This window comes from Oncorhynchus mykiss, chromosome 27 (genome assembly GCF_057628025.1).
Source record: "Oncorhynchus mykiss isolate SJ-2025 chromosome 27, ASM5762802v1, whole genome shotgun sequence".
Classification (NCBI taxonomy): Eukaryota; Metazoa; Chordata; class Actinopteri; order Salmoniformes; family Salmonidae; genus Oncorhynchus; species Oncorhynchus mykiss.
In genome coordinates this window covers 6,690,686-6,705,847 of record NC_143048.1, presented here as the reverse complement: position 1 = coordinate 6,705,847, position 15,162 = coordinate 6,690,686, and the positions used below count along the sequence as shown (strand labels likewise).

Here is a 15,162-nt window from a genome sequence, read left to right as displayed (position 1 = left end):
ATCCTTGTGTAATACATGTACCACTAGCCACTTTATACTATGCCACTTTGTTTACATACTCATCTCATTTGTACATACTGTACTCGATACCATCTACTGTATCTTGCCTATGCTGCTCTGTACCATCACTCATTCATATATCCTTATGTACATATTCTTTATCCCCTTACACTGTGTACAAGACAGTAGTTTTGGAATTGTTAGTTAGATTACTTGTTATTACTGCATTGTTGGAACTAGAAGCACAAGCATTTCGCTACACTCGCATTAACATCTGCTAACCATGTGTATGTGACAAATAAAATTTGATTTGATTTGATTTGATTTGATTTGATAATATTGCGCAGTGAGGCATGCGCCGTTTTTACAACCAAGCCGGAACGCTCTGATTGGTTTACTCACGCGCCTTTCTGCACCTCGGAGCTCTACCATTGGACAATACATCTCATATATCAAAGGGTTTCATTACAAATAATATCTGCCTCACCAACCTGTAGATTAGAAGCTAAATGGCAGATTGACAGTTCCTGCAGTACAAATTATGTGCGTTCATTCATTAAACTAACTCTAAATAACAGCATAATATGATGTTGCTGCCTGTCAGAGTTTCTACAGCTGCTGTATTACAGGCCTGCAATATCCAGTGTGTCAACTCCTGTCTTCTACTATAAAACCTAAAGGTTGCCAGCTTTGAACGGGATCAGATTTAAACAGAAAACTCTATCCTTTTCATATTGTTGCTTTCCACATACATACAGTACATGCCAATTTCATAACCATTTGGAAAATGCCTAAAACAAATTATCTTTCTAAAGTCCATCACTACCCCTCCCTGCTCATAATAACTGACACAATGAATCGGCACTCTTGACTTATCAGCTAGGACCAGGGAAATGGGGGTGTAGGAAGTTAAGATGCATAGTTGTTCCGTATCTCTCGGGCTAGGCTACATGACTTGCCACTGTTCCCCACATAGACACAGCAGGCTTTCACAGCTCTACAGACGACACAACGTGCTGCTCTGCTTGTAGTAGCTAAGGTTTACTGAGAACTATGGAGGGACCTTATAAGTACATCAGGGTAAGAGGAAAGCAATTCAAGCAGAGTTTATATAAATGTTATTGTATGGAGCAGTTATATGTGGTTTATAGTGAATGGAGTTGACACAATACAAAGGGAATAACTTCCATGAACTGCAACTACAAGTAGAAGTTTAAAAACTCCATTATTGGAAAAATGGCTGTTGTAAATGTATTGCTTTCATGTTCTCCCAACAGGATGGGAATGGGAAAGTTAGCCGGGTCATACGAATTGGAACCCGAAAGAGCCAGGTATGATAACTTTGTTGGTTGAGTGGAACCAAATTGCATTTTTTGTTGTTGTTGATTTCAGGTAATATCATTTCTCACTTTAACTATTTTCCCAGTGTCAGTGAAACTACTGTAGAGTTACACTTTGGAATGGCGAAACAGCTTTTGAATGAGGGGGCAGAGAGCATGGCAACTCCTTATCAGATAAGGTTCCCCTCTCTGTTCCCTCTGATACAGCAGTCAGGGACGTCTGCACCTCCTGCATCAGAGATAGATCGTTCACGGCTCCAGTAATTTCTAGCCTTTTACTACAGCTTCTTATGCTCATGTCCCACTGATTTGGTAACTCACGGCTGAACATTTGCTTCTTGAATAGCCTATGATATTCAATATTATCCAAGAAGTGAACTAGCTAGAAACCAACCATCCAAAATGCAGACACACAAATTATGTAATCCAAATTGAATTGATTTCTGTTCGTTTGTTGACCTCAGCTGGCTTGTATTCAGACGGACAGCGTTGCAGAAAAGCTGAAGGGACTGTACCCCGATGTCCACATAGAAATAGGTGAGTCCACGTGTCCCGCAATACACTCTTAGAAAAAAAGGTGCTATCTTGAACCTAAAAGGGTTCGTCGGCGGTCCGTATAGGAGAACCCTTTGTAGAACCCTTTTGCGTTCCCTATAGAAGCCTTTCCACAGAGGATTCTACTTGGAAACCAAAATAGTTCTACTTGGTACCCAAAGGGGTTCTATCTGAAACCAATAATGGTTCTCCCATGAGAACAGCCGAAGAACCTTTTGGAACCCTTTTTTCTAAGAGTGTATGAAAAAAAGGTTTTACAGAGTATATACAAGTAACTGGAAAAATAATAGAAACACTTGAGTAAATGAGAGATAAAAAAAGTATATTGAAAGCAGGTGCTTCCACACAGATGTGTTTCCTGAGTTAATTAAGCAATTAACATCCCATCATGCTTAGGGTCACGTATAAAAAGGCTGGGCTGGCCATTATTTAGGCAATATTTGGGCTACCATGGCTATGCACCCATGGGATGACAATGCCCCCATACACAGGGCATGAGCGGTCACTGAATGGTTTCATGAGCATGAAAATGCATGAAAATGATGCAAGCCGTATGCCATGGCCGTCTCAGTCACCAGATCTCATCCCAATCTAAGGGTTATGGGAGATTCTGGAGCGGCGCTTGAGACAGCGTTTTCTACCACCATCAACTAAACACCAAATTATGGAATTTCTAGTGGAAGAATGGTGTTCCATTCCTCCAATCGAGTTCCAGACATTTGTAGAATATATGCCAAGGTGCATTGAAGCTGTTCTGGCCCAATGCCCTATTAAAACACGCTATGTTGATGTTTCCTTTATTTTTGCAGTTACCTGTATGTTGTGTTACTTATAGTGCAGTACTTTTCATGTGACTATAGAGATGCATCACCAATAAGATATGTACAATACAGTAATTAAATGACTATGTCACTTTGATGACGTCATTGTCTTTCTGTTTCAGTTGGCATGACAACAACAGGGGACAAAATCCTTGACACAGCGTTATCAAAGGTAAATCTATTTATATACTAAAGCGTGCCTCATGAGAACTAAATTGTTGCCCAAATTGTTCATTTTACTTGACTCAGTAGTGTGCAAAAAACCACTGCCATTAAAATATACAGTGTTTTCTCCATCGTGTACATATAAACTTATGGTCTGAACTGAAAATGTTATGGGGTTAACAGTTAGTAACCTATTTGCTTTCTAAATGCAGATCGGAGAGAAGAGCCTTTTCACCAAAGAACTGGAGACTGCTCTGGAGAGGAACGAGTAAGTCTAATTTTGTCATTTGGAACTGGCATTTCAGTTGGATCCACTTGTCAGGCTTGGGTGTTGTCAAGAGAAATGTTGTCAAGAATGGTGATTATAGTGGTCTCTTGTGTGTGAATAAGCCTTGTAATACACAGTCGCTAGGGAAAGTCCACACACTCCTTGCACAGTCTTCACATTTTGCTGCCTTAAAATCTCATCTCAAATGGGAATATATTTGATTTCTTTCCTATCGAGCTACACAACCTACTCCACATTTTCAAAGTTAAATCAAAATTAATAAGAAAATTGTTGATGTGTTGATAACGTATGTCTTCACACCCCAGGGTTAATACTTGGTCGAAGCACCTTTGGCAGCCATTACAGCGGTGAATCATTTTGAATAAGATTCTACCAACTTTGCATGACTCTTATAGGGAAACATTTATTCATTGTTTTTGTCAAAATGACTCAAGCTCAGTAAATTTGAGTGGGAGTCATTGATGGAGCAATATTCCAACCGTGTCTCTGATTTTCAAGCAAATTCAAGTCAGGGCTGAGGCTGGACCACTCATGAACACTTGACACCTTTTGAAAAGCCATTCTGGTGTGTCTGACCAAAAATTCTGTGATTTTCCCACTGAAAAATAAACTCTATCACAGGGTTAGCTTTTTAGAAGACTGAGGCAGGTTTTCCTCTAACGTTTTACTTGGGTTAGGGTTAGGTTTAACTCTTTGCATATTTTGTTTTATCCTGACAAACTCCCCAGTCCCTGCCGGTGACAAGCATACCCACAACATGATACTGCCACCACAATGCTTGACTCTGTGTTGTGTTTGTATTGGATTTGACCTAAGCCTGTAGTTTTTAATTTAGGCCAAAAAGTCAATTTCTTTGCAGTGTTGTCTTGCAGTATTACTTCACAGCCTTGTTGCAAACAGAATGGATGATTTGAAGTGGCTTTTCTAATATTGGCTTCATTTTTTTCACTTTGTTATACAGGTCAGTAATGTGGAGTGAATACAATATTGTTGATCATATGCGTTTGAGTATTGTGGTGGCAGCATCAGGTTATGGGTATGCTTGTCACCGGCAGGGACTGGGGAGTTTTTCAGGAGAAAAAAATATGAAAGGTGCCTCCCGAGTGGTGCAGTGGTCTAAGGCGCCACTACAGATCTGGGTTCGAACCCGGGCTGCTTCACAACCGGCCGTGATCGGGCGGTGCACAATTGACCCAGCGTCGTCCGGGTTAGGGGAGGGTTTGGCCGGGGGCTTTACTTGGTTCATCGCGCTCTACTGACTCCTTGTGGCGGGCCGGGAGCCTACAGGCTGACCTCGGTCTTCAGGTGAATAGTGTTTTCTCCGACACATTGGTGCGGCTGGCTTCCGGGTTAAACGGGCGGGTGTTAAGAAGCACGGTTTGGCGGATCATGTTTCGGAGGACGCACGACTCAACCTTCGCCTCCCGAGCTCATTGGGGAGTTGAAACAATGGGACAAGATTAAAATTGGGGAGAAAAAAGGGGGTAAAATATATATATATATAAAATATATATATATATATATATAATATGAACAGGAGAAAAGCCCAGATAAAAAGTTACACAAAACCTTGCCTTAGTCTTCTGAATACCTAAACCTGGGATAGAGTTTTATTTTTCAGCGGGACAATTACATCAATTGTAATGCCAAAGACACATCAAAATGGCTTTACAATAGTTGTTGAGTGATCCTGAATGGTCCAGTCTCAGTCCTGATGTAAATCTGCTTGAAAATCTGAGACAAGATTGGAATATTGCTGTCCATCAATGACTCCCAACCAAATTTACTGAGCTTGAGCAATTTTAACTGTGGATACATGTTGCCCTAAGAGTTGTGCAAAGTTTGTAGAATCTGATTTAAATTATTTCACAGCTGTAATTACTACCAAATGTACTTCAACCAAGTATTAACTCTGGGGTGTAAAAACATATGCCATCAAGACATCTTAGTTTGTTTTTTTTCATACATTTTGAAAATATTCTATATTTTTCTTTCACTTCGGAAATGTGGAGTAGGTTGTGCACATCTGTAGGAAAAAATATATATTTTAATACATTTTCATATGTAATTTAAAGGCAGCAAAATGTGGAGTCTGTGCAAGGGGTGTGTAGACATCCACTATGCACTGTACATTCAAACTGTAGGCTACATTACTATTAGCCCGAATCTGGAAAGTTACTACTGTTGAAGTACTTTCTTTATTACAACTTAATGGCATACATTTTGAGTAGCTTCAACACTTCAGACAAAACCATTGATGTCTTCAAGACTTTGATTTGTGCAGGTGTTAATGTCCAGAGTCTTCGCTCTGAAGTGTTGCAAAATAAATGACTCTGTTGTACTATGTCTCCTATAGGGTAGACCTGGTGGTCCACTCTTTGAAGGACTTGCCCACGGCTCTGCCTCCTGGCTTTACCATAGGAGCTGTGCTAAAGTAAGTCGACACAATAGTGCCTCTGTAAGGATCCACAGAGAAATCAAACACACTGTCCTAATTCATCTGGGCTTCTTTTGTTTGTGTTCAGACCTTACACTGATTTGGTGTGAAACACTATCAGTTTAACTCACATATTGTAATATATTTAAAGATCTTTCTTTCAAAGTGTATACAGGTTCCTACACATAGATTTCATTGACAATGTAGACTTGAAATCATGATCTAGCTAGCCTAGCTACGTGTGTAGACATTTATTTTGAATACTCCGAGCGCACTAGAGTATATCACTTTCTGAATATCTACTATTGAAGTAGGATTGTCTTCACCACAACTGTGGAATGAAGTAGCCTCCGATATTTTAATGGTAAATATTTGTTTTGAGGGGTGGCAGCTTAGCCCAGTGGTTAGAGCATTGGACTAATAACCGAAAGGTTGCAAGATCAAATCCCCGAGCTGACAAGGTATAAATCTGTTGTTCTGCCCCCTGAACAGGCAGTTAACCCACTGTTCCTAGGCCGTCATTGAAAATAAGAAACTGACTTGCCTAGTTAAATAAAGGTATTTGAAATACATATATTTGTTTTGCTTCCTGTTCTTTAAAGGCGGGAGAACCCCCATGATGCAGTGGTCTTGCATCCCAAAAACACGGGCAAATCCCTCGACACCCTGCCCGACAAGAGGTACGAAACACAGTTGCATTTTACTCAGGACACTGTTTGAAGATTATTTTCCTATCTGTTTTAAAGGAGTGGCTTGACATTGATCTTGATTTATTTTTATCTTTATAGTGTGATCGGCACAAGTTCCCTGCGACGGGCTGCTCAGCTAAAGAAAAGATTCCCCCACCTTGAGTTTAAAGATATTGTATCCTTTCACTCACCGCCACTCACAGTATAGCGAAATGTCAAAACAGGATCTTCATTTCAAATCTGATGCACATATCAGTAATGACTATATCTATAGTTGTGAGTTTGTTTCCTTAGTGGGGTTTTTTCCAGCGAGGAAACCTTAACACGAGGTTGAAGAAGCTGGATGAAAAGGACGACTTCTCTGCCATTATTCTGGCTGCAGCTGGACTCCGTCGCATGGGCTGGGAGAGCCGAGTCAGCCAGGTAGCTACTTCCAACATTCCACTTCACAACACCTTGTCCATACCAAGATTAATCTTAATTAATAAAGATTCAATTGTATGTTGTTTATAGTCAATATGTAAGCCCTGCTGTATACGGTGCCTTCGGAAAGCATTCAGACCCCTTGACTTTTTCCACATTTTGTTATGTTACAGCCTTATTGATTAAATATTTTTTTCTCACCAATCTACATACTACCCCATAATGACAAAATGCAAACAGGTTTTCAGAAATGTTTGCAAATGTATTAAAAATAAAAACAGAAAAACCTTATTTACATAAGTATTCAGACCCTTTGCTATGAGGCCAGAAATGGAGGCCAGGTGCATCCTGTTTTCATTGATCATCCTTGAGATGTTTCTACAACTTGGTTGGAGTCCACCTGTGGTAAATTCAATTGATTGAACATGATTTGGAAAGGCATACATCTGTCTATATAATGTTCCACAGTTGACAGTGCATGTCAAAGCAAAAACCAAGCCATGAGGTTGAAGGAATTGTCCGTAGAGCTCAGAGACAGGATTGTGTCGAGGTACAGATCTGGGGAAGGGTACCAAAACATTTCTGAAGAATTGAAGGTCCTCAAGAACACAGTGGCCTCCATCATTCTTAAATGGAAGAAGTTTGTAATTAACCAACATTTTTCCTAGAGCTGGCCACCCAGCCAAACTGAGCAACCGGGGTAGAAGGGCCTTGGTCAGGGAGGTGACCAAGAACCCGATGGTGACTCTGACAGAGTCAGAGAGAGTTCCTCTGTGGAGATAGGAGAACCTTCCAGATGGACAACCATCTCTGCAGCACTCCAATCAGGCCTTTATGGTAGAGTTACCAGATGTAAGCCACTCCTCAGTAAAAGACACCGGACAGCCTGCTTGGAGTTTGCTAAAAGGCACCTAAACACTCAGACCATGAGAAAAAAGATTATCTTGTCTGATGAAACCAAGATTGATCTCTTTGGCCAGAATGCCAAGCGTCATGTGTGGTGGAAACCTGGCACCATCCCTCGTGGCATGAACGGAGCCAAGTACAGTGAGATCCTTGAAGAAAACCTAACCCAGAGTGCTCAGGACCTCAAACTAGGGAAAAGGTTCACCTTCCAACCGGACAACAACCCTAAGCACACAGCCAAAACAATGCAGGAGTGGCTTCGGGGCAAGTCTCTGAATGTCCTTGAGTGGCCCCGCCAGAGCCCGGACTTGAACCTGATCAAACATGTCTGGAGAGACCTGAAAATAGCTGTGCAGCAACGCTCCCCATCCAACCTGACAGAGCTTGAGAGGATTTGCAGAGAAGAATGGGAGAAACTCCCCAAATATAGGTGTGCCAAGCTTGTAGCGTCATACCCAAGAAGACTCAAGACTATATTCGCTGCCAAAGCTGCTTTAACAAAGTACTGAGTAAAGGGTCTGAATACTTATGTAAACGTGATATGTCCGTTTTTTAGTTTTAATACATTTGCAGAAATAAAATAAAAAACAGTTTTTACTTCATCATTTTTGGTTATTGTGTGTAGATTTGATGAGGGGGGGAAAATGATTGAAACCATTTTAGAATAAGGCTGTAACGTAACAAAATGTGGAAAAAGTCAAGGGGTCTGAAAACTTTACGAATTCATTTTATCTTTAATTTGTGTCTTTGCATTTGAAGATCCTGGGCCCTGAGGACTGTATGTACGCTGTTGGACAGGTGGGTAGATTTATTTTATGAAGGAGAAATGTACAACTTTAACTCTTATACCTGTGGTCCTTATTCCATTGTGTAATAACAAAAAACGCTAAACTGTTATTAAAACTGAACATTTTACCTTGAAAGGGTATATCATAGTTGCCAACCCATTATCTCCAGGCCTTCGTCCGAGACCCCTTTTGGCACTGTATACAGTTGAAGTCTGAAGTTTACATACACTTAGGTTGGAGTCATTAAAACTCGTTTTTCTACCACTCCACAAATGTCTTTCTTAACTAACTATAGTTTTGGCAAGTCAGTTAGGACATCTACTTGTGCATGACACAAGTCATTTTTCCAACAATTGTTTACAGACAGATTTCACTTATAATTCACTGTCTCACAATTCCAGGGGGTCAGAAGTTTACATACACTAAGTTGACTATGCCTTTAAACAGCTTGAAAATGATGTCATGGCTTTAGGAGCTTCTGATAAGCTAATTGACATCATTTGACTCAATTGGAGGTGTACCTGTGGATGTATTTCAAGGCCGACCTTCAAACTCAGTGCGTCTTTGCTTGACATCGTGGGATCTGTACAAACAATAGTACTCAAGTATAAACACCATGGGACCACGCAGCCGTCATACCGCTCAGGAAGGAGACGCGTTCTGTCTCATAGAGATGAACGTACTTTGGTACGAAAAGTGCAAATCAATCCCAGAACAACAGCAAAGGACCTTGTGAAGATGCTGGAAGAAACAGGTACAAAAGTATCTATAGCCACAGTAAAACGAGTCCAATATCGACATAACCTGAAAGCTCGCTCAGAAAAAAGCCACTGCTCCAAAACCGCCATAAAAAAGACAGACTACGGTTTGCAAATGTACATGGGGATAAAGATCATACTTTTTGGAGAAATGTTCTCTGGTCTGATGAAACAACAATAGAACTGTTTGGCCATCGTTATGTTTGGAGGAAAAAGGGGGAGGCTTGCAAGTCCAAGAACACCATCCCAACCGTGAAGCATGGGGGTGGCAGCATCATGTTGTGGGGGTACTTTGCTGCAGGAGGGATTGGTGCATGTCACAAAATAGATGGCATCATGAGGAAAGAAAATTATGTAGATACATTGAAGCAACATCCCAAGAAATCAGTCAGGAATTTAAAGCTTGGTTGCAAATGGGTCTTCCAAATGGACAATGACCCCAAGCATACTTCCAAAGTTGTGACAAAATGGCTTAAGGACAACAAAGTCAAGGTTTTGGAGTGGCCATCACAAAGCTCTGACCTCAATCCTATAGAAAATGTGTGGGCAGAACTAAAAAAGCGTGTGCGAGCAAGGAGGCCTACAAACCTGACTCAGTTACACCAGCTCTATCAGGAGAATGGGCCAATATTCACCCAACTTATTGTGGGAAGCTTGTGGAAGGCTACGTGAAATGTTTGACCCAAGTTAAACAATTTAAAGGCAATGCTACCTAATACTAATTGAGTGTATGTAAACTTCTGACCCACTGGGAATGTGATGAAAGAAATAAAAGCTGAAATAAATCATTCTCTCTACTGATATTCTGACATTTCACATTCTTAAAATAAAGTGGTGATCTTAACTGACCTCAGACAGGGAACTTTTACTGGGATTAAATGTCAGGAATTGTGAAAAACTGAATTTAAATGTATTTGGCTAAAGTGTATGTAAACTTCCGACTTCAACTGTAAGAATTTTCAGCATGGTCTTAACTGACTGAGGGTTGATTGCTTGGCTGTGTTCCAGGGGGCTATTGCCATTGAGGTGCGGGCCAAAGACAAGGACATCTTGGAGATGGTGTCTGTTCTGCACGACCCCAACACGGTTCTGCGCTGTATAGCAGAGCGAGCCTTCCTCAGACGACTGGCAAGTCTCACTCTGTCTCCTAGATGTTTTATTATAGTGTTTGTCCAGTGTATCTGTGAATTGTTGGCTGCTAGTGGATTGTTGATGCTACTTAATGTACATACTCGTATAGGACCAGTTTCCCAGACTCAGACTTGCCTCGGCCTAATCCTGGACTAAAAAGCATGCTCAACGGAGAATCATCATTGAAAGGGCTTTTTAGTCTAGGACGAGGCTTAATCTTTGCTTAGGAAACCGGCATTTGAGGTACAATTGCAAGTGAAAGTAGAAGTCTTTACATTAAAAAAAATAATAAAGTAATGGTAGGCTTTAAAATCATGTCACATAAACAGTACTTAAAAGGGCAATCCGGAGTTGAAACAATCACAACGCGTACACCCCACCTCTATTTTGGTAAAAAGCTGATGGAGGGGTCTGGAGAAATGTAACCACTCACAAATTCGTAGACAGAGCTATGACTAACCATCTAAGATTAAAAAAAATATAGTTTTAAACATGTTTGGAGGCAATACAGTGTTTTAAAAAATATATATATTTACAATGTTTCCAAACATTGGAGTAGAACAAGGTTACATTTTGTGTTCTGATTGGGTACGACAGTTGAACTAAGCTCATGAGGCATTTCTAAATTATATTCCTCAAGAATAAATGGGTATAAATCATTACAGTGCATCAGTATACCAGTACATCACTGGGCCGAACACCCTGCCATTCAGGCGGTGTCAGAGGAAGGCCCTAAGTCACCCAAGTCATAAACTGGTCTCATTGCTACCACACGGCAAATGGTACCGATGCACCAAGTCTGGAACCAACAGGACCCTGAACAGCTTCTACCCCCAAGCCATAAGACTGCTCAATAAACTGAACAAAAATACTGAGGTGTATTTCTGTCTGTAATATAAAGCCCTTTTGTGGGGGAAAACTCTTTCTGATTGGCTGGGCCTGACTCCCCAGTGGGTGGGCCTATGTCCTGCAAGTTATGTAAAATTCACACATTAGGGCCTAACGAGTTTATTTCAATTGACTGATTTCCTTATATGAACAATAACTCAGTAAAATCTTTGCAATTGTTGCATGTTACGTTTATATTTATGTTCAGTATAGTTAGTTCAGGTTAACTATTTAACGATCTGACAATTTTTTTGTCTCATCACATACACCGATGCTACTGTTTATTATCTGTCCCGTTGAATAATCACTTTATTCCTAGTTATACCGTATGTACATATCTAGCTCAATTACCTCATACCCCTGCACATCGACTCGGTACTGGTAACCCGTTGTATATATATAGCAAAGTTATCATTACTCATTGTGTATTTATTATTACTTGTTGTAACTTTTCTATTATTTCTCTATTTTATTTGTCTCTGCGTTGCTGGGAAGGGGTCGTAATCAAGCATTTCACTGTTAGTCTACACCTATTGTTTACGAAGCATGTTACAAATACAATTTCATTTTATTTCATTAATTTCTTCATTTAAAATAATTTATGCAGCAACTGCAGATTACCCCCTATAACCAAATGTCAATATTTTCTTGTATGTCCCATTATATTTTACTGTCTACACTCCAGTGTAATCACTTTCGCTTGTTGTAGGAGGGGGGTTGCAGTGTACCAGTTGCTGTCCACACTGAAGTCAAGGGCTCTCAGGTGAGGGCTTATGACATTTGCTAACGTGTACGCGTGTGTCATCGCATATCCATGGTTGCGTTCTTGCGTGTGTGCCTTTTGCAACTGTTGTTTTCTATTTACCCCAGCTCTACCTGACGGGTGCAGTGTACAGCCTGGATGGCTCAGACAGTCTCAAGGAGACCATGCAGACCAGCATTGCTTCAGACAATAAGGTCCGACTACTGATGTCTCACTCCCAGTCAGAACACAAATGAACCTCTTCTCATTAAACGTGTCAGCTCACCAAGGGGCTCCCTTCTCAGGGCATATTTATTTGGTTTATTTAAGCCGTCTTTCCTCTGTGGTAGGTGGAAGAGCGAGTGGATGAGTGGGTCCAGCGAGTTGGCGTCACAGCGAACAACATGCCAGGCCCGGCACAGGATGCATCTGAGAAGCTAGGTCTAGACCTGGCCAATCTACTGCTGAGTAAAGGGGCTAAGGAGATCCTCACCGTGGCCAGGGAGCTCAACGATGCGCGATAAACTCACTCTGTGCCCCCAGCTGGGTCTGGAGGTGTAACCTGCACTTACCGGTAGTCCATACTAATATTAAAGCTCACACATGGCTGACTGAGGACTCATGATGTAGAATAGCACCACTAGACCTGGGTTCGAATAGTATGTGTTTTCATTTAGAGTTTGATTTAGCCTGCTTTCTGCGCCAGAACATTAATGTACAGGTGACTGCCAAAATAATGGGAACACTTGAGTAAATGACGGCTACAGTGTATATTAGTATTAAAAACAGGTGCTTCCACAGATGTTTGTGTCCTGAGTTAATTAAGTAATTAGGATCCCATCATGCTTAGGGGTCATGTATAAAAATACTGGGCAGGCCATAGGATCACAATGCCCTCATCCACAGGGCACGAATGGTCGCTGAATGGTTTGATGAGCATGAAAACAATGTAAGCCGTATGCCATGGCTATCTCAGTCACCAGATCTCAACCCAATTGAACACATGGGAGGTTCTGAAGCAGCGCCTGAGAGTGTTTTCCACCACCATCAACAAAACACCAAATGATGGAATTTATCGTGGAAGAAGGTTGTCGCCTCCTGCTAATAGAGGTGCATTGAAGCTGTTCAGGCTCGTGGTGGCCCAACGCCCTCTCAAAACACTTTGTGTTTCCTTTATTTTGGCAGTTACCTGTACACACGTTGAGGGACTCCATTTCTAACTGTTGTTGGGATCATGCTACCTCTTTCATCAACAGAGCTCTGATAATCTTGTTTGGTGAATGACGTGTGTGACATATTAGTGATGTCTGTTTACCAGACCCAGAACATGCAAGCTACAGTGACAAACTCTAGCTTATGAGTACTATCAGACCAAGCCCAAGGCCACCTGTCTACAACACCAGCGCCACTAGTATTATTACGTGTCTATATATATTTTTTATTTTATTTCCCTTGATCGATGGAATACTATGTCAAGACAATTAGGAAAGCGCTGCCTATAAACAAACGCTAAACACTGGATGCCGTACAAAAACTAAATGTTGGATACCTGTGGCATTTTCCTTTCAGCGTGTTCACATAAGTTTCATGTGTTTTGATCCTGGGAGGATTTTTATTGCTTACTTGTTTTGCTATACCAATTTGAAGAACGTAAAAGCAGCGTAAAAGGACACCCAACAAACGTCCTCTGCATTCTTAAAAACAGGGCCTGTATTCATGAAGCGTCTCAGAGTAGGAGAGCTGACCAGGTACTCCCCGGCCATGTGGTCTTATTCATGATGTTCAAATCTGATCCTAGATCAGGTGTGGTATGTTCACTGTGTGTACTTGATCCAGCCTACCACTCCACGACTTCAGAATTGAACAAGAATTCCATAACCATCCCACTAGATATTGCTCATATGGTAACTATGTGTGTGTGTGTGTTATGAAGAAAATCGAGAAATTAATTGAACATACTATAGTTGTAGGCTACCTTTTAGATATGTTGTGGCATTTGTTAACAAACCTTATGCTGTCAGATAGCATAGTTTTGTGCCTTACTTTAGTTTCTGTCTATATGGCTGCTGCGTGTACAGCTTTGCTTACAACATTATTACCTTGAACTACAAATAGGCCTTTTCCCTTGTACCCCTTGAGCCTGCACAGGTTTTCCTGGGTGTCGCCCCATTGTGAGCCCTCTAACTTATATTTTTGCAGAATTCAATTATGTTGCATCATGTTATATTAAGTGGCGTTATGTTGTCTGACTATCGATACTCGGAAGGCGTAGAGAGGGTGGTTGTGCCATATTTCTGTTTTTGCAGCTTTCTGCTTTCCGCTGTAGTGCTCAGACATTTTAAGGAGACGCTGGTCAAATGATACTTGCCATACCATCTAGTCATTGAATATTGCAGCATTCAGCATGATATGACAGAATGTGGAAATGTCTTGCAATCTTCGTTAATTCTGTGTCATTAAAAGGAGGCCGCCTCAGTTAAAGCCACTTGTTACTCTCTAGCGTGTACATTGAAAGTATTTCATTTGATTCGTCGTTTATTATTCAACCAATGTTTGGTAGAGCAGCAGAGTTTTCAAGTAAGCGTTTTAATTTTCTTAATCCTCTTCGTTCTTCTCGGGTGTTAAAGGAGCAATCTGCAAGCGCTTCAACCATTTTGGGACTTCTGAGTTAATTAAATGTACCCATTGATTCTTGAAGAATATAACTTAGAAATGTCTCACAAGCTTAGTTCAACTGTCATACCCCATTAGAAACCAAAATATAAGCTTTTTTTCACTCCAATGTTTGTTAACAAAGTAAATATAAACAAACATGCCTCAAAATATGGGTAAAACCATAATTGTAATATCATGGATGGTCAGTCTTTGCATCCATAGCTCTGTCTGTGAATTTGAGAGTGGTTACAACCCTATCCCTCAGCTTTTTACCAAAACAGGCATGGGAAAACACATTTTTATTGTTTCAACTGCTGATTGTAGCTTTAAAGGGAAAGTTCACTATTTTACAAATTTCCTCACCCTGAAAGTGATCTGGCCTAGGAGAAGCTAATCCATGTTTTCTTTAAATAGCCACTACAAACTTAAGATAACTTTGGCCACCGAAGCTAAAAATCAACAGAAGTGGTGGGGGCTACCACAGCAGGTTCATCAGACAATGGAAACGCCTTGTTCACATTGGCAGTTTGAAGTGACTCAAATCATATTTTCTTGCATGTCCGATTCAAATCTGT

General features: G+C 40.8%; 1 protein-coding gene across 1 annotated transcript; it reads left to right on the top strand.

Moving 5' to 3' along the window:
* Positions 1-838: 838 nt before the first annotated feature.
* On the top strand, positions 839-14,417 carry LOC110507390 (porphobilinogen deaminase). The gene is made up of 14 exons (XM_021587362.3): positions 839-1,080; positions 1,278-1,331; positions 1,805-1,877; positions 2,839-2,888; positions 3,094-3,149; positions 5,527-5,604; positions 6,210-6,287; positions 6,396-6,471; positions 6,606-6,719; positions 8,385-8,423; positions 10,180-10,299; positions 11,900-11,953; positions 12,061-12,147; positions 12,283-14,417. The coding sequence occupies exons 1-14, from the start codon at positions 1,054-1,056 to the stop codon at positions 12,454-12,456; spliced, it is 1,080 nt and encodes a 359-aa protein (XP_021443037.3). The 5' UTR covers positions 839-1,053; the 3' UTR covers positions 12,457-14,417.
* The last annotated feature ends 745 nt before the right edge of the window (positions 14,418-15,162 follow it).